Genomic DNA, 25,759 nt, shown 5'->3' with positions numbered 1-25,759 from the left:
CAATACTTGTTATTTTCTTTTCTTTTTTTTTTTTTTTTTTTTGGTTTTATCTTGTTTTGAGAGCAGCCATTCTAATAGGTGTGAGGTAGTATCTCACTGTGATTTTGATTTGCATTTCTCTGATGGTTAGTGATGTTGAGCATTTCATACACTTTGTCCATTTGTATATCATTTTTGAAGAAATGTCTATTCAAATCCTTTGCCCATTTTTAAATCAGGTTATTTGATTTTTTGTTGTTGAGTTTTAAGAGTTCTTTGTATATTCTGGATATTAACCCCTTAGCAGATATCTAATTTGCAAATATTTTCTCCCATTCTTAGGTTGCCTTTCACTCTGTTGATTATATTCTCTGATGAACAAAGTTTTAATATTTGATGTAGTCCCATTTGTCTATTTTTGCTTCTGTTGATTATACTTTTGGAGTCATAGCTAAGAAATCATTACTTGCCAAATACAGTGTCATGAAGCTTTCCCCTTATGTTTTCTTCTAGAAGTTTTATAGTTTTGGGTCTTATATTTAGTCTTTAATTCATTTTTAGTTACTTTTTGTATGTGGTATAAGATAAGGGTTCAACTTCATTCATTTGCATTTGGATATCCAGTTTTCCTAGCACTATGTGTTGAAGAAACTGTCCTGTCCCCAATGAGTGGTCTTGGCACCTTTGTTGAAGATCATTTGATCATATACATGAGGGTTTATTTTTTTGGACTCTGTTCAGTGTCTTATCTTTATGCCAGTACCATACTGTTTTGATTACTGTAGCTCTGTAATATGTTTTGAAATCAGGAATTGTGAATCCTCCAACTTTGTCCTTTTTCAAACTTGTTTTGGCTATTCGGAGTCCCTTGACATTCCATGTAAATTTTAGTTTTTTTTTTTTTCTATTTTTGCAAAAAATGCTGTTGGGATTTTGATAGGGATTATGTTGAATCTTTAGATAGTTTTAGGTAATATTGACATCTTAACAATATTAAATCATCTAATCCATGAACATGGGATGTCTTTCCATTGATATGTGTCTCTATTCATTTCTTTCAGCAATGTTTCATAGTTTTTAACATACAATCTTTAACCTTCTTAGTTAGATTTACACCTAAGTGTTTTACTCTTTTGGTATTGTAAATAGAATTATTTTTTAAATTTCCTTTCCCAATTGTTTATTTATTCATGTATAGAGACACAGGTGATCTTTATATGTTGCTTTTTGGTCCTGTGACTTTGTTGAATTTATTAATTATTTTATTTAAAAAATGGTAGTTAGAAATGGGAATGCAACCAAATTTCATTTAACTGGGTTCACATTAACCAGTTTGTGGATTAACCATCAAAAGGGGAGAAGATAGTGACCATTTAGATAGTCAAGACAAGTTGGTGCAGGTTTGGCTAAGGATGCCCATACTCAGAATTGGCCATTGGATGATGGTGAGAAGAGATGGGGTGAGGTAGAATGTGTGGCTGGAGTTATTCATGTTAAGTCCTGTCTTACAAGGAAGAGATGACAGTTTGCTGAGAGATAGATGGCAGAATATTTTTATAGAAAAATAACCATTTTGATCACTTTCCATGGGGCAACTTATAAGATTGTTTATATTTTAAAACTATTGAATTACTATTTTGGTACTTTAGGTGATACTTGTAGAATGTTAAATTTATACCTAAGCATTGGGTCTACTGTTAATCAAATAAGATTATATTAAAGCTGTTGAAAAGTTTGGTTTAAGTAATGATTTGGGGGCCAACTCTGACTGCCTTTCCCCATATTACCTTGGTTAATGCCTGAAAGTAGACTAGAGATGGGTTAGATTGATCTCAAGGAGGTGCAGAAAGACAGCAATAGTTCCTTGTGGCCTCTCCTCTTCTTTCTTTCCCATCAAAGGAGACAAGGAGATGTGTTAGTGTCTTCTAACCATTGGTGGAGGCTCAGAAGCACACCACAGAACACCTAAATGTATGTAGTTGTATTGTTTCCAAGTGCAGTATTTATGTAAGACTTTTGAGAAGATTGTCTTGGGATAATACATTTTAAGTGTGTTTGGGCATCTTTTTGAAGCATGCAGAACCAACTCCCTTAATTATCAGTTTTCAAGTCCCTGATTCATACATATTTTTATTTTTTAAAAATCATATATTTAAATTTGAATATATTGAAGTTGAATATATATATATATATATCTCCACATATAAATATAAGAAATGATTTTCAGCCAAAAGTCTCATAAGAAGTTGTTGGAAAGAGATATTTAAAGATGGGGTGCCTGGGTGAGGCAGTCAGTTAAGCATCTGCCTTTGGCTCAGGTCATGATCCAGGGTCCTGGAATGAAGCCCTGAGTCAGGTTCCCTGCTCCCTCTCCCTCTGTCCCCTGTCTCATGCGCACTCTCTCTCTCACTCTCTAGCTCAAATAAATAAATAAAATCTTAAAAAAAGAGATATTTAAAGAGATTTTCATACTGAATTGGTTATCCAACATTATTATTGTTGTTGTTTCTTTTTTTCCCAGCACTAAAATGAATATGGAAGTAGAGAATATTTGAAAAATGAGAATGAGAAAGGAGGAACAATAAATACTGCCTTTCAAATACAACTGTAAACATTTGGTCTATGCACATTCTCTTTTCTTACAAGCTGATTTAAATTTTTAAAATCACATTTGTTGATCATACTATATATACCATTTTGTGCCCTGCTTTGTTCTCTAACAAAAATAGTTTCCATGTCCTTATAAGCTTATTTTTTAGAAGTTGCATCTTATTCCCTTGGGTGGATTATTATAATTAACTTAATCATTCCCTCAGTGTGGGCTATTTAGTTTGTTTCCAGTCACTTGAAATAATAGTTTGCAACTGGCAAGCTGTTTTGAAGAATGCATTAAATTGAATGTTATTTCATAAAGTACATTCTCATTTAAGCTCTTCCACTCTTTTTCTTTTCCTTAGAGTCATTTTTCTTTCTTTCCTTTTAAGAGTCTTCTGTCAAATAACAAAAATATTTTGAGGTGTACTGTTATCAAGATACGAAGGGTTATTGTTGGTGGCCCCAGAATCTGGGTTCAAGGTGAAGAAAAAAATCACTTGGTGAAATGAAAACTAGTAAAAGTTAAAACAAGTTGAGTTTCTCAGGGCTCCGGGGTGCCCAAAGTCATAGAATAAAGACTGCCTATCTGCCCAAAGCAGCATTTGGCTTGAAGATTTTGAGTACATTGCAAAACATTTTTTAATAGCCAAAGAAACACTGGTATATTATGGGGCAGGATGCCTGATTTCCATGAATTTTTAGATTGAACAAGGCTTCAAAGAAATTTCACTTTTATAGGGGCTGCCTCAAAATGTATCCTCCAGTGTTCTGGATCAGGGGTTGGACCACCTGGCAAATACTTTAGTCTTTTCAGACCACCAATTCTCTGCTACATCTTCTTTTTTGTTTGGTTTTCTTTGTTTTGTTTTCTAACCATTTAAGAATGTCAAACCATGCTTAGCTCAGAGGCCCCCTCCATAGTTTACTCCCCTTCTAGATGGTCCAATGTTGCCTCCACCTCCTGGAGTTCTTTAGTGGTCACATTTGAGAAACACAGGATTAGCTGATTTCCAAGTCTCCTCTGTGAAAATAAAATATATCCTCTGGCAGGATGGAGTAGAACATGGTCATAGAATTTTGACCTATGTTGAAGCCTGACTTGCAGTAATTTTGTGTTACTAGAACTCTGGTTGTTGGAGTCAATAAGGGAAAGAAAAAAAGGAAAGCTAAAGTTTAAAATTTTCATTATTCACAGGAGATTGTGCTCTGTCTCTAAAATATGGATGTTATTTATGTAGGCTTAATGACTACATCATCTACATGATAGTAAGGCAAAGCCCTGAAAGTTACCCCAAACTCATTTTCCTCACCTCAATACCCACTTGGTTACCAAATCCTGTAATTTTTGTCTCCTATGTAATTCCACCCTATTTCTCTCTCAGAACTCAATTCAAACAGGCCTTGTTATTGAGCTTTCTCTAACTAGGGCTCTGGTTATCACTGCCCCTCCCCTAAGCCCAGCAAACCTGTGCCTCATTCCTATTATGATCTTTATCTCATAGAATTTTTTTTTCATGTCTTTCCCTTCTGAGGTTCCTTGTGTTCACCTCAGCAGGCTCTGTGGCACATTTATCTTAGTCTCTGCATAATGCTAGGAACCCAGAACATACTTACCAAAAATTGGTTATGTGAATGGGTGACTAGCTACACAGATGTTTTCAGCTGAGCAGGTAGCTAACCTGTTCTGTTGGGTCCCGCCTTGTCAAAGTTCTGAGCATTTGCATTCTCATTTTATTACTAAAAGTCAGTCAGATGTCTCAAGAGGAAGCTCATTGAACCTTCTTCTAAATTTTACAATGAAATCTATTGGGAAAATCACCTCTATTAGAAACTCACCTATCCTACAGGTAGAATTTTCTTAAGAAACTTAATTTGAATTTGAAGATCTGTATTCCAAGGCCTCCTGTCTAAAAGATAACTTATCTAATCAAGGAGAATCTTCTTCAGATGTTTTACTGTAAATAATCTTATATGACATCCTCACAGATACTAGGAAAGGAAAAAGTCGGGTGGTGGGGAAGGGGTGATATAAATTCCTCTTTATCGCTTGCTGATCAGCTGTATGCCCAGAAGCATAACAATTTAATTAGATATTCTTTGCGGTTTTATCTCTTTTATATAATCGTAGTTTTTATTCTTCTGTCTATAAATGTTTAATCTCCCATTTTCACCTCACTGAGATGTTTGCTGCAGTATTCTACAGTGATGAATCCCTGGGACGTGTCTTTCATGAAAACGATGGCTTGTGCCGTGAATATTGAAAACCTTCATCCAGACAGGCTCAGGCTGCCCCAGTTGCATGTTTCATGGTGTATCTTAAATAGGGTCCACACTGGAGGTTTTCTTTAGGTTAAAATGTTTCTCTTTCTGAGCCTTATGCAGTTAGAGTTAATGAAAAGAAAACAAAACTGTTAAGACACTAAGGCCATGTTAATACTATCAATGTTAAGACAATAGAGGAGGGTCAAAAGTGAAAAGTCACGTTTCCTCTGCCCGGCTATATGTGCCCTCCCTTGGATTCCCAAGAGATAGCCTCTCCTGTGAGGTTCTGCTTTGTAGTTTTCTTAGTTATCACCAGCCTGTGCCTATATTCCTGGATTTAAAGCTTTAGACAGCACGTTTTTCTTTGAAAGATGAAGAGAAATCATTCTTAATAGCTCCTCTCATTTCTCCCCCATGTTGATTCACACACACGCACACACACAACATTGCTAAAGTTTATACATCACATTCTCCTCTGTGACTGTAATAATTATTATAAAATATATAAACATTTATTTTGTTATAAACCTATAAATGCTAATCTCTATAGAGCTGTTTAGTTGTGTGCGTAGTCATAGAGGAGGGTATATTATCCTATTTTACTAAATCCCTGTGGCTTAAAGGAGAATGACATAAATGTCAATATCCACGAGATTCTCTTAATTTTAGCCTCTTCACTTAACCGCTTTGGGTATTTCTTAAAATGTTACTGCTGGTTCCTTTTCCTATGTTCAACACAATTTTTTTTTTTTTTCCATTCAATTTCATTTGGTGCTTGGGTAGATGTATGTGCTTGCTCTGCCATCTTGTACCAGCATGGTCAGAAATGTTAAACAGGGATTAGGAACTTAAAATCCTCAGCTTTGGGCTTACCCATATTTTTGGTGTTTGGCATAGAAATTGCTGAATGAAGCTGTTTCAGAAAAATACATCTTATATACCCTACCAAGATTGGAACTGTCAACTATTTTTTCCTTCTATACCAAGATTTTATAAAATAGAACATAGCATTCATGGTCCTTAACCACTGAATCAAGATATACTGCTCAGAGGCTACCCTCAGGCTTGAAAGATTTTAAGAAGGAGCCTCTGCGCATTTTTTCAGCTGCAGCAGCAGTAACGCTGGTCGTCTTAGAAAGAATTTAAGATTTTTTTTCTTCTTTTGGGTAAACCAAATTTGCTTTGGCTCAGCTAGGCCCGATTGCTGCCACCATTTCCTTATAAGCCATGTATTGTTTTTATTCCCCACAGCCTCCTGTTTGGATATGCCCTTGGCATGTAGAAATAATACGGGTCTGTCACTTAATTGTCATTGACGTGGCGTGGGAAGTGATGCAGCGTAGCAGCGTGGCTGCTGTGGGTTTTCCTCACGGTTCTCCTAGGGAACACTGAAAGGGCAAAGAACTTTAAGGTCTTTGTCTCAAATGCTTGTCTAGTCCATAATAGTCTCATCATGGTGTACAGGTAATGTGCTTACGTGAGCTCTGTGGAAGAATGAGGCTATTGTACACTTCACCTGTTGTAGATTTTATCATGAGCTTCTAAATTTTCTGACACTGGTTTTCACTTGAACACACACAGAAGTATAGGTGACAGAAGCTTTTGTTTTTTCCTTCTTAACGGCTGTTCAGTTTGCTTTATTTTTCTTAAAATTGCAGCATTTAGATAGATGTTCCATTAGTAATAGTGCTCAGTTATGTTGATACCTACGTAGTCCAGAAATTTCTCTTTTCATAGCACTAGAAACAAAGTGAGTTTTCATCTTTTGTCTTACGTGTAATACAAATGTACCAGCTTCTGAAACTGGGCAATTTTATCTTGAATATGCCTTGTATATTTGTAACCTTCTCCAAAGGTAATATTAACTGATCATTATATTGTATAGTTACAGAAGGTTGATTGTGCTGAAATGTATAATTTGCAGATGTGTATTTACAGACACTTCAGAGAGAGTGTCTTTGACTATAAGGAATTCAGCAAGCCTATTTCGAAGCTTTATAGTGAGTTTTTAAAATACAATGCTTTTAACTTTTTCAGTACAAACCTTAATATATTTTTAAAAGTAGAAGCCTCATAAGTCAAATGAACTTGATAAGAAAGCAGATCTTTCTCTTTTATTGGGGAATGCCTAAGGCCATAAGAACTTACATCTTAATAGAATGTGATTTTAAAATTTCTAATACAATTTTACGCTTAAATTATTTCAGTCATACTATTTAATTTATTATCTCTAAAAGGAGGTATTAACTAGTAAGAAATCCTAGATTTTAAATTATCGACCACCTACTCTTTGCCTAAATATGACAAAAAAATAAAACCTTTTACACTTTGAGATTCATCAGACCTTTAAATATCAAAAAATAAATTTTTTATTTAATTTTTAAAAACCCGTTACTCAAATTACGTTATTAGCATGAGATTACCTAAAACATGGCACATCAGTCATTAATTGGCAAACACAACTCATTCATCCACTTGACAAATATTGGTAACCTGGTGTGTGTCAGGTACTATTCTAACGTTCATTTTTAAAAATTAATGACTTTAAATTATTCTGCTTTTAAAGTTAATTACCAAATCTTATATATGTTGCTTTGAAAGGAGTTAATTACCTGAAGTGACAATTTCTAAACTGTTGGGAGGATCCAATTCAATATTCAGGTAAGAAACCCCCTAGCCATAGTGATGTTAAAGGCAGAGAAAGTAGGCATTGAACAGGATTATTTCTTGAACCCAGATCAGTGAAATGATATTCAACTATTTGGAAATACCTTTGTTACAAAGAATATTTGTAACATTTTCAGTTCATAGGATTTTGCCTAAATTCTGTTAGACCTGTATTATTTGTGACATAGTTTTTCTTATAAAAAATTGTAAAATTTTCCGTAAAATTGTATGAAATCTGTAATATCCTAGAGTCACTAGAAACCTCCAGCTGCCCAGCTGGTATCTTCTTCACTTAGATGTCTCATACACTTGCTCAAACTGAACATTTTGAAACAGCTTCAGCCTTACTCTCACATCTGCTTTTTCTCTGGTCTTTCCTGTCAAGTTACAAAGGTCAGTTCCACAGTTGAGTATGATCAATTCTTCCTCCGAAATCTATCTCCAGTCTGTCTACTTTTCTCTATCTCCATTATCATGGGTCGGGTTCAGGCTGCCACCGTCTTACCTGGATTACCACAATACTCTTTTGACTTTTCTCCCTGCTTTCCTTCTTGTTGGCCTGTCTCAGCCATTCTCCACACAGATAACTTAGCTATTTTCTTTCTTTCTTTCTAAGATTTTATCCATTTATTTAGAGAGTGTGCACGTGAGCAGGGGAGAGGGGCAGAGGGCAAGAGAGAGAATCTCTAGCAGACTCCCCTCTGAGCACAGAGTGCAATGTGGGGCTCGATCCCAGGACCCTGAGATCATGACCTGAGCCGAAATCAAGAGAGTTGGACGCTTAACCGACTGAGCCACCCAGGTGCCCCTAACTTAGCTATTTTCTTAAGGGAAACTAGCTCATTCTGCTCCCTTGCTCAGAACCTATACATGATTTCCTTTTGTACTTAAGATAAAATTCAAAATCTCTTCCTTGGTTTGGTACAGTCTGGCATACGCTTGTCCCTGTCAGACTTGCCAGCTTCCCCCTTCACCAGTGCTGTTTTCTGTCCTCAATGCCCCTGTCCCAACCCTTTGCTTGGTCAACTCTTCTCCCCCTTCAGATTTCAGCTTAAAATGCCATTTTTGAAGTACGTTTTTTGCTGAGCCTCCCTTTTCAGATGGATTGCTCCTTCTCGTCAGGTCAAGAAGGCTCTCTTTGGCGGTGCACTGTATTAGGCCCACTCCTGAATTGCAGAGGGAGCTACCACCTGAAGATCTATGGAAGGAGCAGGGAGTGGAAGGCCTGAGGCTGAGATGATTGTGAATTAAAATCAAGCTACCTTCAAAACCACGTGAGACTCAACTTGCTAAAGCATTTGAACAAGAGAGTCTCTATACAGAGTGAAATAACTCAAAGATTTTTTTCATCATTGAGGCATCCTTTGCAAGAAGCGAATCTCCATTCTCTAAGTCATGGACTCTCATTTAGATTCCTAGACAGGTTTCAAAAATATTTGTGATGCCGTTGGCTCCGCTCAGCAGTGGATTCACTGGGGCTCAGTGACTGTATACAGGGTGCCCCATACCTGGTTTCCTCTTGGCCAAGAAGCATCGCAGAGTCCAAAAAGCATTGATTTCTATGTCAACGAGAATTGGCCCCAAATCTCAGCTCTTTCACGGATTGCCTGTTAAGCTTGGGCAAAATATTGCTTTGCTCCGAGCCAGTCTCCAGCCTGGTGGTCTGTGGTGGGGATTAAATGAAGTACTGATTATAAGGCACCCGGCACAGAGCAAATGGCTACAAATGATTCTGATCATTGTCTGCTTACATTTATCCTTCGGATTTATCCTTCAGATAAAGTGATCAAAGGGACTTGTACCAAATTTTAAGACTGCTTTACCTCAACTTAGAAACCATAGAGTTATATCTAGGCAAACATTTGAAAAGAAACAATTGATGAACACATGGACCAGAATTCCTTGTTGGTCTCTCTTGTGAAAGTAGGAAGAAAAAAATGATTCTGTGTCTGAGGCAAAGATAAATGTTACAGAGGATATAGTTTCCTCTAGGTTTTATTTGATCTTTTTATTCTCTCTGAAGACATAGTCTGAAAGAATGTGGAAAACTTCAAAAGCAGAATAGAAGCACTTGTACTGACACATGGAGATCTTTATGGCTTTCTGTTTACCCAGTGATTTTTTTTTAAAGCCCTAGATAACAAAATACCAAGAATGGAATTGGGAGTCAGCCTTTCATATTGAAGCACTAGAAGTAAAATCTTTGATCAGAGTGATTTCACACAAATAAATGTTAGTTTGGCACAAGAGGGAAAGGGAACGTGTTCCGATTTCACTGGTCTTGTCAGTGTTTTACATTTTAGTCCTATCACAGGCCTTGCATTAAAAACACGGTACACGCATCATCATACTCAGAGAAATTTTTATGCTCAAGCAGAGCAAATCCAGTAGATTTATGTAGCCCTTCCCTGGCCTGCATGGAGCAATGGTACATTTTCTCGTTTCCATAAAGAATTTTTCAAAAGCACCAAATACTGATAATTTTTGCTTTTTTTTTTCTTTTCTCTTCCTCTTTTTTCTAGGATTATGACAGTTTTTTTGAAGCAAAGGAAAGCAACACAGTCTATTCATTCTTAGGCCTGAAACCACGGTTGGCATCAAAGGTAGGTAAATCTTTTCTTTTTTTAAAATTCATCTTTCTTGAATTGTCTCGAGGGGTTGAGATTGACGATGTTAGAGGAATGCATGTGTAAGTCTCCTAAATTTTTAAATTTCACTCGCTCAAATGCACAGTCAGGGACTGCCCAGTGTAAAAATGCATGAAGAAGCCCAGGGTATTTTCCTCCAATTTTCAATTGTTGTATATTAGAGTTTATTTTTATCTATCATTTATTTTATTTAAAATCTATACCCCCCTTCTTCCAAGAAAAATGTAAGGTAGTAAGTGCTTTCTGTTTTAAAGTGCAAGTTTACATTACTTTACATTTTTTGAAATAGCAGAATCAAAGCCATATCTTTAAGGTTTTTTGCACATTTAACTCCTTTACATTGGAAGGGAGATGGTCTGTAATAATAAATGGTCAACCTTAAAAAAAAACACTAAATCAAAATGTTTTTTGAAGCTACTTTATTATGTCATATGTCTTTGATGGAACATAAAAGGCTCAAGCTTTTCTAATATTTAGACCAGAAGTTATATATATTATTACAAGTTTGTGAAGCGTATAGATTCACTTTCAAAATAAAAAACAGAATTTCTTTATTAAATAAGGTAATATTTTGATTATTTCCCCCTTTAAAAATATTATTTTCTTCTGATTGTGAAAGTAGCCTTATTTAGGAAAGGTTCATTTAGGAAAATACCAAAGTATAGAGTAGAAAATAAAAATCACCTATTATTCCACCACCCAGAGATAAGCATATTAACTTTTTTGGGTGTATTTTCTTATAATCTTTATATACAAGGCAGTTGAGGTTTTGGCTATATTTCAAATTGAGACTGAATTCTAAAGTATCTATTTTTAACACTGAATTGAAATGAAAGTACATTACTGGGTACTTTGATGTCTGTCAGCAATAGGTCTTTTGAGGCTACTCAGGATCTGTACCGTTTCTGGAACACCTATGGGAGGAAAGCAGAGACTATCAATAATATAAATTATACACCAGCACCCGCAGTTCATAGCCAATGTGAAATCTTGCTTTGTTTTTACATTACTAAGTCCACAGATGGTTGTGGGTGGTTTCCATGCATATGTTTTAAACAGTGGCAAAACCCACACATATAATATTTAAAGGTTCTTACAACTATTTTTATAAAGATGGAACATTGGAATACTTGTTAGGAAAATTGTAGTATTTTTATAACATATTTCATCCAAAGATATTAAACAATCCAGATTTATCTTCAAAGACCTGGAAAAAACATGGGTAGGAGTAATCTAAAGTATGCATAAATCTAGTGGACATCATTATCTATGCAAAAACCTTAAAAAAAAAAAATACTGTGCGCTTGCCATCTTTGTTCTCATTTTCCCCTGAAGATGTAGATTCCTTAGAGATTCTGAAGGCTGATTTTTTTACTCTTTAAAAATATTTATTCTCTCATAAATTTCCCAGGAAGCCTATAATCCATAAAATATGCATTTTCACATGACTTGTGGTCACAGTATTAAAGTTGGTCTTCTGATGCCATTGACAACTACTTGATTTCAGTAGACCATTCCAAGGGCATTAAAGGCTCTGGGCAACCCCACCCATTCAGCACACCATATTCCAGCCCCTGAGTCAATCGTATGAGCAGGAGCACATGGAACCAGAGTGGAAGTCCATGGTGCAGTGTTTGTGCAACCCTCTCTCATGAATCATTCAGGGCCTTAAGGGTTAATAGCAACTAACACTGCATAGGAGAGAGGTGAAAATATGTTTAAGAGCAATTCAGCTTCCCCTCCCCCCCCCCCCACTTATCTATTTATTTTTTTACCTTGGTAGTAATACGTACTCAATCCACAGTCCACACTCAAAGGCCTAGACAGAGTATTCACGGGTATAATATACTAAAAGATGGAAACCCCCTTTTCTCCTTTCTTTTCCCTCACTCTCTGCAGTATACGTACATAAACAATAGGGCTAGAAAGCCTGCCAATGAACATATAAAACAACATTAGCATCTGTAATTGCTCATACACAGTGAGGAGAGAGTAGAGAGATGGTAGGAGAAGAACGTTCACAAGCCCAACAGGCCCAGGTATAAGGTAGACTCTGGGCAGTTCTCAAAAATGGACAGCACAGAGGAAGGTAAGAGGTCACAAAATGGTGGCCTATAGGCCACATTGGCTCTGGATGCGTCTCTCCTACACAGAACTTTGAAAAGAATTTAAATGTGTTGCTAATATTTAAAATACAGATTTCTCACTTTTCTCAAGAAATTGAAAGTATGGAAATCCTGGGGGAGCCCACTTCCTCCTTTGGCTGGTTGGAGCCAGTAGAAGCCAACCCATCATGGTACATACCTAAGAGAAAAGGAGGCCTTTTCACCAATAATTTTCAGGTAGAAAACCATCAAGTTTGTTGTTTAATTAGACTCGAAGCAGGGCCTGGAGTAGAAGTTTCTGCTTTGGGATCCCTACCATTCAGGGGTGATATTCAAAGTACTGTAACAGCTAGTAAATCCTGGGCACTGACCAGCCAGAGCTAGCTTGAGCATGTCTTGGAAGTCCCACCCTCCCCCACCCCCCGCCATGGCAGGTATCTGTTTAGTGGCTGAAACATGGAGCTCTCCTGGGAGGAGGGCCAGAGGTGGCCCTGGGGGAATTGGGGCAGCAGCTTATTTACTAAGAGTTTTGGCCATACTGGTGCTGTATGGTTGCCCTCCGCAGGCCCCAAGTGAAGTACCCACACACACCCCACTCACCTGGGTACAGGGGGAGTAGTGCCTCTGAGAGGAGTCTCAACAGTCTTTGGAAACATGTGGCTTCCCTTCCACTTTGACATTTGGCAGGTTGGGTGGCTGTGATTGAAATCTGTGCTGCTCCTGAAACCTAGGATTTGCTGTCATCAATCACATGGGGGTGATTTATTGTGATTTCCAACATCTCCATTCCTGACATTTAAAATATCATCACCAGGCTGAATTTTCTTGTCAACCCAATGCAACAACTGACCTTTTTTTTTTTCTTTTTTCAAATTAATAGGCAGAACCTTAGAGAAGACAAGTGGAAGATAACGGAGATGTATTTTGGAGCGCCCCCTGGTACTCAGCACACACCTGCTTACCTAATACGTCACTGTGACTAAAGCCACGTGCATCATCAGTAACTTTGCTTGCCATGGAAAAGGTGTTTTTGGAAGACATGGGTATAATGGTATTGCATGATTGCTTTAAACCAAATCAGGACTGTGGTGGTTTTTTTCTTATTTTCAGAATTGCCTGCAGTTGCCTCATTCACCTGGAGGTACTCTAACCTGTTATAGGTGTGCTTCCTTAATGACTGAAAGATAAATGGGTAGCACCATTGGAGAGAAAATGCTGAATCTGCCCTAGGTTGTAGCTGATGCCAGTATTGCTCAGACCTGCCTCTCTTTAAGTGGCCTGGATTGTATCCTTGAAATCAGTTTGCCAGACTATTAGAATCTTTTGATCAGACAGAAAAAAAGCAATGCAGGTTGACAAAGGGCTGAAGAATTTTGCTGCAAAAGTCGCAGCCATCACTATTCCAGTGCTTTGTAATAACACCTATAGAAAAAGATGTTCTAGCCTCCTTTGGTAATGGACACTCTTATTTCCATAAATCCTCCAAACTCCTACAGATGTTTCCAAAAATCACTGTCACAACAATGTGTGATCAGGACCAAGTTACAGGGATAAAAATAGTTGGTATTTTGGAAAATAAAGGGTTCTTCATCTCTTGCAAGGGAAAAGTTTCACTTAAATGTAAAAGACAGCGTAAAAGGTATATTTTAGGAGGTGTACTAATTAGACAGTAAATTTAGAGGGAAATGATCTGACTCCTATCTGAAGGGATTTTCAGCTCTAGCAACTTATTTATGCACAAGTAACATATTTTTAAATGCAGCTTCCCTAACTAACAGCTGCTTATTCTATTTTGTGAATGGATTATATATATTTTTTTTTTTGAGAAAGGAAGATCTTGGTTAGATATATTTTATGAGCCCTTGATGAGGCATATGAAAAGATACTAATATTGGGGTACAATTTTCATTTTTTTCCTCGGTTGCTTTTCACCTAACCTCTACATTTCTGGCCAATGTACAGTCCCAGCTTTTTCAGAATACTGCAGATACATGTTCCCATTCTATACATGGATACCAGTGAGCTTTCAGAGCAGTGTATATGAGAAAGGGGCTGTCAGAGAATAGCTCTGAATTGTACTTGGCATACAGAATCTATACTCCCTTTGGAGCAGATGCTGAACATGTCAACTTCCTTCAGACAGAGGCTACTTTTCTCCATCCTTGTCCCTTCTTATGGTCTTTAGAGTTTTTAGTTGCCATACATAAACAGTCTTGAATAGGATAAATTCTTAGAGGATTACCTAAAATATTCTGCTTTTCTCAGCATCCTGATGCTGGACCTATCATTCAGATGCTGAGCAGGATGTAAGAAATTGAAAGGACATAAGAATGAAAGTCCTGTCCCCTGTGTTCCCTCACCCTCAACTAAGTAAATGCGGACCACTCTGAAGGACTTGTTGAATGCGGACACTGAAATCCCAGCCTGAGATCTGCAGCCCAGGACTACAACCAGAAGAAGAACATGCCACAGATTTCAACTTGACTGGAACCAATACATGATCCACAATTTTCTCTCCAAGGAAAGCTGTTGTGAAATCATGGGTATTACTGCTTAGTTGGCATTAAATAAGATCCAGGTCAAATTCCATTTGAGAAATCCCAGGGACTATCCAGGAATCTTTTATTTTGAACTGGATATTGTGTTTGAGTAAATGTGTCTTCTGATAAGACTTAGAATTTCATTTGCAGATACAACAATTTTAAAAATTTAATGCTACAGTGATCTAACTTACATTTAATCTACTCTTGCCAGTGTGCACCAAGAACCAACTTGGTAAGATTGAGGCCTTGCAAGTTAAATTCCGGGGTTGGGGGATCAACATGATACTTGCTAGACAAAGATAGCTATTCAGATTTGTTCATCTTAAAGCTTTTGCATTACTGTGGTTATTGTAGGACCAGAATGGTTTCCTAAACAGACTAGATGGATGATATTGCTAAATTGCTACCAGTCACACATCGTCTTGCCCTCACCTCATCATCATCATCATCATTATTATTATTATTATTATTATTATTTTAAAATCAGCATAGAAATAGGAGAGACCAGCCCTGGCTGGTACTGTACTTGTTGTGAGTGAGGTAGAAGCACACTGTGTGGCATTTGCTGCAATACCCAGGCTCTGCAGAGTACTGACGTATTGCCCTTTGGGACCACATTGTGTTCAGAGAATACTGTCTCTTTCCTTGTACTGTTTTACCAGCTAAATTCCAAACATGTAATGATTTCCTGTTCCTTTCTTTAACTAGCTGCCTTTAGATTTGAATATTCACAGTCTTAAAAACCTAGGAAAGCACTAGGTGGGAGTTACAGACGTAGATGTAATATCAAAGGCATTTCAAGACAGAATTTTTATTTCCTGTAGTAGGCTTATTGGGACAAAGGAAATGTGCTGCTAAAAATAAAATTATGCCAGTTTAAAATTAGATAAAATACAGAGTGCCATCCTGCTAGGTATATGCAGACCAAAAGAAAATTTAGTTGGGGAAATACTTATTTTTCCAAATTCTGGTGTTCTATTAAAATCAAAGAGGAGAAAAGGAAGATTTTTTTCTCTCTCAGACTCTAATATATTTTAGATTTGTTTCTGTTTTATAGATTCCTCCAGACACCTAGCTGTTTTTGTATTACATGAATTTAAAAATGAACTAAATTTATTTTTGTCTTCTGTTATTGAAAGGTACCAAAGCCTCTTTCTATTTGTTTGGTTTTTTTTTTAAATTTGATTTTGCTATGTAGGGTTTTGCTTTTTCTAGAAATACTTTCCATTTAACGGCATTTCTTAAGTGTCAGGGCCCACTTTGATGTGCATAATTGTTTTAAGATTTCAGTGTGTATGCGTTTGTTTCTAAAGGCACTGCTGCAATCTCAGATTTTATATTCAGCATTAAAGAGAAATAAATGCCAGAAAACACATATTCTGAAAATGGAGTGTTTGTTCCCTACCATTTCTTACACCTTTTCTAATTGTAGTTCTGTGTTTGGTTGAAACCTTCCTGTTTAGTTGGGATGTTATACTTCTGTTCCCACTCATGAATCTCATACCTGAATGCTGCAGATTAGTTGTAAAAATGCGGACGGATCATTTGCCCATTTGAGGAGACAAACATGTATGTGGTCCTGTGTACATCTGTGTTGGGAGGTGATCACAGAATGCTCTCAGGCAGTGACCAGGGCCAAGGAAGCATTAAATCTCTTGTTCCCTTGGTTGGTTCCAATAGATGATTGTGGTTTCCTGAGTACACTGAAGCCACGGACTGGTGGATTTGTTCCCTTAATTGGGTGCAAAAACCCAAGTACAGTGTAGCTGCCACCCTTAGATAGCAGGGCCCCCCTTGAGGCAGCCCTCTCTGAAAGCAGAAGACACTTCTGAAGGCAGAGTCGGAGGCTGATCTCGTCACTGAACTATTTCAGACCTTAAACAGCAAGACCGAAGGAGGGTAAAGGAGGAGATAAAAGAGAACAGGCTGTAAGTTTGAAGGAAATGTGCTAAATTGTGAAACCAAATAAGCCAGGTAATCACTGCCCACTTATACCCCAGATTTTCAGTTTTCCTAGTTCTTCTAGAAATGCAGGTCAGGTTGGTTTGGTCATCCTTTCAATCAGCATGTGTTGAGCTCCTGGAATGTAATGGGTACTGTCTGAGCAGGACAGCAGTCTCTATCCTGAAGAAGGAGAAAAACGGAATCAAGGGCAGCAGTTACTGCCAAGTGATGAATGATAGAGTTGAGGTCAGTTCGTGGTGCTCCCTTCGTCATCCGGAGAGATGTTATGTGTAATCTTTGTTTGTTACAACCCTTCCAGGCTTTAAAATTATTTCATGCAATGGAATATATACGCATACATCTATACACACACACTAAAATATAAAGAGTAATAAACCCCTGTGTGCCTGCCACCAGCTCATTGCCTTTTCTCTGAGGCACTGAGTGCTCTTCTAGGGCGCTATCCCATCCCTGTTTGAGAGTGGGAGCCCCTCTCATGAACTCTGTGGATCATAGCCTTTCTCTCCTTTATCATTTTACCTCCTTTATCATATGTACTTTAAATAATAATAATAAATGGCATTAAACTGTATTCTTCTATCACTTTATGTTCATTGCAGTTGGGCATTATCATTTTGTAACAAGTGTCCTGGTTTATTTTCACGGCTAAGTACTACTTCATTGTATGACTGTATCACAGTTTTTCCCTTCTCCTGTCACTGGATATTGAACTGCATCTTTCTTTGAAATAGAAAAAGGCAGTGTTGCTATGAACATTCTTTTATATGACTTCTGGTGCACATAACCAAGACTGGATGTATACCTTGAATAGAATTGCTGTGTCGAACAATAAAGCACATTATCAACTCTTAACAGATAAGGCCAAATTGTTTTCCAAAGTCATGGTACCAGCTTACACTTTCACTGGTATCCTAGAATTTTCAGTACTCTAGATCCTCGCCAACGTTCGGGATCATCAGAATCAAATTTTTGCCAAGCCGAAAAATGTAAAATGGTATCTCATTGTGGTTTCATTTTGCACATACTTGATTACTAATAAATTGAACATGTTTTATTATGGTAATTCCTAAGTAGGAATTCGGAAATTCTTCTTCGTGTCTCTTACCTTTTTTTCTATTGTGTTTTGTTTTTTTAATTATTAATTTTTAAAGTTCTTAATACTTAACCTTTTATTGGTTAACGCTTATTTAACTATTAAAGAGAAACTATATTTAGAGTAGAAAAATCTTCTGAAGCAATTTCCAGAAGTATGAAAAGCATGTGAAACTTTCTTCTATTTGGAGAAAATAAAGTTAAATGCATATATTGTGTGTTCTTATTGTGTGCTAATTTTCAACTTGTCAGCATATTATCCCAGAGAAGATGTACTTTGGAAACCCCTCTATGCTCTAGCAGGGTTCTTTCTTTGAAGCTATCTTAAGGCCCATCAATTCTAGTTATTTGGTAGGAGATTGTCACATTTGGTTTTCTGCTATAAAATTTTATCGAAAGGAAATCTTTATATAGACTGCATGTTTATATATGCACATTTCCTTAGCTTACCAACATGTCATAGACTTACACTAGGACAAAATGATGTTACACTGAAAAGGACATCAAAAAAGTTCACTTAAGTCATAGGAGATTGTTTTGAACCTATACTCGTAATTAAATAATCCTTAAGCTGAATGAGCTAGATCTGTAGTCTGCAAATATAACCCAGTGTGCTGTGCCGATAGCATGTTTTCATGTGTGTGAACTGACTGGTGGGTATAAGAATGAGAAACTACAATGCAGTCTTACCTTCTGAGGCTCCTGCTGCCCAGGAACAGCATTTTTAATAGACTAAGGACCTGGCATACTAGAAGACTTATTATGAAAGAAAGAATGTAAAATATCTTATTAATAATTTTTGTATTGATTGCATTTTTAAATGATAATATTTTGGATATATTGGGTTAAATTAAATAGTAAAACAAATTTCACCTTTTTTTTTAATTTTTTATTTTTTTAAGATTTTTATTTATTTGAGAGAGAGAGAATGAGAGAGAGCGAGTACATGAGAGGGGGGAGGGTCAGAGGGAGAAGCAGACTCCCTGCCGAGCAGGGAGCCCGATGCGGGACTCGATCCAGGGACTCCAGGATCATGACCTGAGCCGAAGGCAGTCGCTTAACCAACTGAGCCACCCAGGCGCCCATCACCTTTTTTTTTTAATATGGCCACTGTAAAATGTTAAATTACATGTATGGCTTTTGTTATAGTTCTCTTGGACGGTACTATTCTGTACCTGGTTCTCTTGGACAGTACTATTCTGTACCATCTTCTTTACCTGAATTTAACAATAGAATTTACAAAACCTTTAAAAGGTTTTGGGGGTTTTGGCAAAATGCTCCTTCTTTCATTTGTAAAATGAAAGAAAGTGTGAACATCTTTTGGAATATAATTTTCTAATACTACTGCCAAGAGAACTGTTTTTCTCATTTTGCTTTTTTGTCCTTCTAGCTTGAAGCACTTTTGTAGTGAAGAGGGAGGTTCTTTTTTTTCCTGGGATAAAAATAGTAATCTGTGTGTGTTGTAATATGGGGCATCTCTCTGTGTATCCAACCTCTTGTTCCTTTATTGCCTTACAAAGTTGATGTCTCCTGCTGAATTGGTCCACATCTGTGAACAGAGTCATGGTGGGTTGTGTGTGTGTGTGTGTGTTTTCTTTTTTTTAAAGAGGAAATTTAATGAAGCATACAGATGAATCTATAATCTGCAAAACAGTGATGAATATCAATAGGATTTTATCCTAGATTTCCTAAAATGTTAATTGTCTGTATCTGTAAAACTCAATTGAGCTCATAAGAATATACAGATAATCTACTTTTTGAACATTTCTTTCTGGTCTCATTGCCAAAGATTAAAACAGAATGTGAGTATTAAGGAAAAATATCTTCCCTTTTTTGCCCAGGGTTTTAAACCATTTTCTTGTTGCTACTCTCAGCAAAATAGTTTTGCGGGGAGAACCCCTTTTGTCATTAAAATAATTGATGGTGACAGTAGTTGTTAAGTAGGAGAATGGGTTTTGTTTTGTTTTTTTAAAGATTTTATTTATTTACTTGTCAGAGAGAAAGTGAGCACAAGCAGGGGGAGCGGCAGGCAGAGGGAGAAGCAGGCTCCCCGATGCGGGACTCGATCCCAGGACCCTGGGATCATGACCTGAGCTGAAGGCAGACGCTTAACCGACAAACAGCACCCTGGGTTTTGGGGGGTTTTTGTGTGTTTTTTTTTATTATTTTGTTTGGGACCCTTCCTTCCCAATGAGAGTGATTGTATTAAAGCCCTTGTAAGTCAACAGATGCCAACTATCTGTGTTTCACGTAGCTGTTTTCATGTTGCTTTGGGGCTCATTATTTGTCATTCTCAAGAACTACCGTACGTATATAGGATTTATCCTTCAAAGACAGATGGAATAACCCCATGGAATCTGTCTGAGATAAATTATAGGCGAACATTTCTCATGTTAATTTGATTTAGCTTATTGATATTATTATCCCAATCTGTTAAATTGGGTAGTATTTTTCTTCATATCAATCCATTTCATGCCACATACTAATAACATCACTAGGTTGAAATACACATTCTGGGCTCTGGATTCAAAGCCAGATGGAAAGATGACTCTGAGATCAATAGGTGGGGCAAAAAGACCAGTAATTCGGCTTTGACTCTGTTATCCTAGACCAAACTTACCCTCTTCTCTCTCCCCGCCTGTCTTTAGTGGTAAACCACTCTTAAACTATCTGCTCCTAGCCACATCCTAACCAACTAGTACGGGTAGCGGAAGGGATGACAACAGTGATATTTTTACCCCCCAGATTGGCAGGTAGAAGGAATGCCTCCAGCTGCAGCTTCCCTCGATTTTACATGCCTAGTAAGTACTTATCATTGCACCATCACAATCACAAATGAGAAACTGAATCCTGACAGGTTTCCATCCTAGTCATGAGGTGACCGGGCAAACAGAATTTTAGCAGTTACATATCTGGCAGGTGAAATGACTATGGCATTCAGACTTGTGGGTGGCTTCTGAATGACAGCAGGAAACCTGTTCCCTATCATTGACTCATTTAGAGACCAGGCTGCGTCTGAGACAATTCCAGAGAGGCTCCGTCCTCTAGACCCCAACAAGTAAATGTTAATCTGCAGTGAGGTTGAACAGACCTACTGCTGGAATCAGACGGATATGCAGGCAAAAGGACAAGTTGTGATAGGGGAATTTGGGTGGCCGTGGTGTCTACCTCAAGAGATGGCCGTCTTCCTGAAAATGGGTCCTTTCAGCAGAGAATAGATTTTAAATAATGGTGAAGATCTGTTTTCTCCGACGTTTTCGCCATTACTGAAACCTTTACTGCATTTTCGTTACAAATAGCTCTTTATTGAATAGTATTTTCAAAAGCGTTATAATTTACATTCTAATTTTTTGCTGATTGGAAGAGCATCCTTTGCATGATTTATGGTAGAACTAAGAGTCACCAAATAAGCTGTCCAGCCAGAGGGCACCTGGGTGGCTTAGTGGGTAAGCTGTCCAGCCAAAGCCCAAGAACTCTGTGCTAGTAAGTCTTTTTTTTTTTTTTTTTCCCCTTTGTACCTCAGCTTGTATTTTTTACCTGGTAAACATCTGAGAAAGAGAATAGCACTTTCCCATTTCAGTGAGGGTATAACCACCAGTCAGTTAAGCCCAAATATGATGTTATAAAAACCAGATCCATTATCTCTCCTGTATGAAGACCATTATGTGAGTTTGTTGATACCCAGTATTGATATTTATGTTTGCGTGATGTTGGTGAAAGTGTAGTACTCTTTGTAACTTACCTGTGAGCATAAATGTTCCCTGCTTAGTATCTCAGAAGCTGCTTTTCTTGGTGTTTTTTATTTTATACCATTTGGTTTGGGTCAGCTTTGTATTAAGAGAGACAAATTACTTGTATGTCCTTTTTTAACTTGTAAACAATAAATTTGTTACGTAAAAGCTGACCCTACAGTCAAATAAAATACATGGTTTATTAGTATGTGTTCAACAGTCTATTTGATAATTAAAAGTATGGCCATGAGCTGAAAAGTCTAGTTTTTTTCTTATTGTATCACTAGTAACGTCTATTCCTTGTGTCCTTTCTGCTGATGATTACCAGTTGCTAAGTGAAGTGTGTTTTTATCAGTCTGTACCCAAGCAAGAGGTAAACACCACATGGTTATTTGCACAGGAAATTAAATATAAAGGATTCCCAAGCACTGATAAAGGAGTGATTATCAGATGTAAGAATAGTATATTTTACTGCTGGGGCTAAGGGAGAATACCCAAGGAAGGACAAACTTGGGAAGGGGTCGGGGCTTCAGAGCTCCTGGGGGAGTTCCGGTTGCAGCTCACTGGATGGCACAGAGGTTCGCTGGCTGCCCAGGCAGGGCTGGTCTACAGTCACGTGCAACAGCAAACAACCCGAGTGCGGTCAGAGGGCCCAGGAGCCACGGGCAGGCCTGCGCGCTTGCAGAGGGACTAAAGATGCCAGGGCAACCAGGAGACCCGGGTGTCCACGTCAAAGGGGCTGCAGGGAGGTGATCGCCGGGCCAGAGCTCCAGGTCTATGTGAGACCCTGTGCTCTGCGACCCCCGAGAGAAGGCAGCACCATTAGACCCACACCACCGACCCACCTCCAGCTGAGAAAGCTCAATGTCGTACTCCTGTGAGGGAGACATGCTTAAAGGAATTCTGTCCACGATTACAGAACACGTGTTGGAGGGTGAATTTGGAGCTAAGACGTGATAAACCGATAGCTGGCATGTATCACAAATGAATTCTCTTAGTGACTTCGCTTCGGGAATTAGCCATGTTCATTAAGAGCAAAAGGATTATCAGTGTTTTGTGAAGTTTAGGCAGTTTAAGTGAAAATTTGCATTACGAGCAATACTGATGCCTTGCTGTCAAGTATCCAAAACTTCGTTGTGGGAAGTTGGCAACTCACTTGTTAACTAAGCTGGTGAGTCATGTCACAAATACAAATGTTACAGAAAGATGCAAATCTTAGGATGTAACCATGACTTCTAGTCATCCTTACTTTGTGGTTCTCAGTTTCATACTGAAATTGAAATATTATTTAAAGGAAAAAGCATGATGCTGAAGTGTATATTTAAAGCTTCTAGAAATGACTCTTCATGTAATCAGTTATCAGAGGATACGCACCAACCTATTTTTAGAGCATTGGTCTTAGCCTTGCACTAGAATCTCTAATTCCTTGGGGCATCTGGGTGGCTCAGTCGTTAGGCGTCTGCCTTCGGCTTGGGTCATGATCCCAGGGTCCTAGGATCGAGTGCCGCATCGGGCTCCCTGCTCTGCGGGGAGTCTGCTTCTCTCTCTCCTACTTCCCCCTGCTTGTGTTCCCTCTCTGGCTGTGTCTCTCTCTCTATCAAATACATAAAAAAAAAAAAAAAAAAAGAATCTCTAATTCCTCAACAATAAACACCAAGAACCCAATACTTCCATAAAGGGCATAGCTATTGGCTCTTAATCTTTTTGTTTTTAATTTACTCCTGTGGCAAACGGAAAATTGAAAAACTTCTCTGTAAAGTCTGACCTATTCACTTACCCTAAAAGATTTTACCTCTAATGGAAGACAAGACAGGAGGTTATTAGGAAATAGAATGTGCCAGATCCAATTAAATCCAATGATTGTGTGCATTCCCAGACTCTCAGTTCATGGTGGCTAGTGATTAAGCAGGTGGGTAGATGGAGAGATAGATGATTCTGCCAGATATTCTTCCTTTTATTAACTTTTAAGTGAACCTGAAGTGAAAGAGAAATTAATTTCGCTGAGAAGGTAATTGGCTTCCAAGGACGACTACTCCAGAACACTCCGTTCCTTACCTGTGCCTCTCTCCAGCCTTGCTACTGGAACGCTTGCTTTGCCCCCTGTTTTCTGTTTTGATTTTTCTCACCAGTATTTGAGGGTTTTGTGTGACACTGAGACATGTTTACTAAATCAAGAGTAACAGATAGATATTCAGAGTACCAACACCGTTCTGGACTTGACTGGGAATATAGAAGTAGCTTGCAGTGTGGCTCTGTCATATTAGGAGCTTCCAGTGTTGATGTGATGGTGGTGCCACCAAACCCACCCGCAGAAAGGATTTCTGCAGCGGTGGGTGAGGAGCCTCACTAGAGAGACTCTACACCCTTTTAATTCTTGGGCTCTATGGCACAGATTTTACAAGTGTCTATAAATCAGTAGTAACATTAGTCTTAGTTCCAGGACTTAATTACTCTTACTCAACAAACCCAGAGTTTGCCACCCATTAATACACACACCGGGGAGGTATTATTTTACAGAACGAATAGGTAATGAAACATTCTAATTTCTCTAACAGGCAAATGGAAGGGTCACCGCTGGCTTACAATAAAAACGGACCAAAATCTTATATTCACTTTTATTATATAAACTACCCATTTTTTCAATGTGATTGATATTCTTTAATATGTGTACTTTTTTTTTTTAATCCTTAACTAGCACAGCAAATTCAGTCACTAACATAACCTTTGGGTTGTTTCTCGGTTCAAGGAAAACCCCTGGCCTTCCTGGGCTCCTTATTCATTTTAGCCCTAGAGTCAGAAATCAATACGAATCGCTTTTAGAAGCCTGACAGAAGTCTGCCAGTTTAGCAGTAACTAGATATAGCCCTTAAAATGAGCTAACTGCTGTTCAGTATTTTTCTTGGGGAGAGCAAGTGGGTGGATGATAAAAACAGCATGTTCTCTTGTCTTACAATAACCTTCATTATAGTCAAAGTTCTTTGCCTAACAGTAGCTTTGGTTATATTCAAAGCTTTCAGAAAATGACTGTATAAATATTAAATGCAAGATTTGGAAAGCTCTCATTTTCTTTATATGTATGTATGTGTGTGTGTGGTTTTGTGTGTATACACATCCATCTATATATATATCTCAGTGGAGATTTGTCTCAATTTTTAGTTCTACTAAATCTTAGCTTAAAGAAAAACAAGGCAAGAAGTATCTTTAAACGGAATGTTCTTTCCAGTTCTTCAAAGTAAGTCTTGCCCTAGCCTATGAAATGTGACCCATAGCAGCCATCAGAAGCAAGCTGCAGTGATTACAGAGTCAGGGACAAGAATCACAGGGAGAGAGTGACAAGCAGAACAGCAGAAGGTGGTGGTGGAGCCGCGGTACAAATAAGGACACGTGAACAGAGGCAATTCTAGCATAAGGAGAAAAAAGGGAACAACGGAACTGATGATTTTTGTAAAAGTCTGTCACATGTTTTGAAGTCAAAACAGACAACTCTTCTGGATTTGGCAAGATGGAGAAAAACGATGAAATCAGAAAGGAGCAGTACTGGAGGGCAGGGTTTCAACCTTCCTGAGCCCTTCTGAATTCTCCCACCCGGATTTTGAAATACTATATATTTACATTTATTTATTTTTTAAAATATTTTATTTATTTTTGAGAGAGAGAATGAGCATGAGCAAGGTGAGAGGGAGTGGGAGAGGGAGAAGCAGACTCCCCACTGAGCAGGGAGCCCGACGCGGGGCTCGATCCCAGGACCTGAAGGCAGACGCTTAACCGACTGAGCCACCCAGGTGCCCCATATATTTACATTCATAAGTTGTAAAATTTCAGAAGGGAGAAGAACCAAATATTAGTGACTAGTGAACTTTCAGAGTATTTCCAGATCTAAATGCATCCTCTCTTCAGTATTTGCTGCTTTTCACTTGCTTTGAAAATCAACTCAGTAGTCTCCAAAACTGTTTGTAGATCTAAAGGAAGGGAAAACATTAAAATGGTGTTGTACAAGAAAAACAATTTTTTGTGAATTTATGGAACTGGGTGCATCTTTAATGAATATTCTGAGAGTCCAACAAAATCCCCCATGTTCCAGTGCTGATGTGGAAAATAGAACAAAAGAATAAAATTAAGAAGTCGCTAAGTATATCATTTATTCTCTTAGTTTGAATTTTGCACAGAAAACT

General features: G+C 37.9%; 1 protein-coding gene across 2 annotated transcripts in view; it reads left to right on the top strand.

Annotated features, from left to right (window-relative positions):
- SH3BGRL2 (SH3 domain binding glutamate rich protein like 2) overlaps window positions 1–13,758 on the top strand; it is a 56,283-nt gene extending 42,525 nt beyond the window's left edge. For both annotated transcript variants that reach the window (XM_032409400.1, XM_032409399.1), the window contains exons 3-4: window positions 10,026–10,106; window positions 13,137–13,758. In XM_032409400.1, coding sequence (XP_032265291.1) covers window positions 10,026–10,106; window positions 13,137–13,148 — 93 coding nt within the window. In that variant the 3' untranslated portion in view covers window positions 13,149–13,758. The remainder of the gene's footprint in view (window positions 1–10,025; window positions 10,107–13,136) is intronic.
- The last annotated feature ends 12,001 nt before the right edge of the window (window positions 13,759–25,759 follow it).

Source organism: Phoca vitulina, unplaced genomic scaffold (genome assembly GCF_004348235.1).
Source record: "Phoca vitulina isolate PV1807 unplaced genomic scaffold, GSC_HSeal_1.0 scaffold11, whole genome shotgun sequence".
Classification (NCBI taxonomy): domain Eukaryota; kingdom Metazoa; phylum Chordata; class Mammalia; order Carnivora; family Phocidae; genus Phoca; species Phoca vitulina.
Note: the sequence above shows the minus strand (reverse complement) of the source record. Positions and strands in the feature narration are given on the sequence as shown.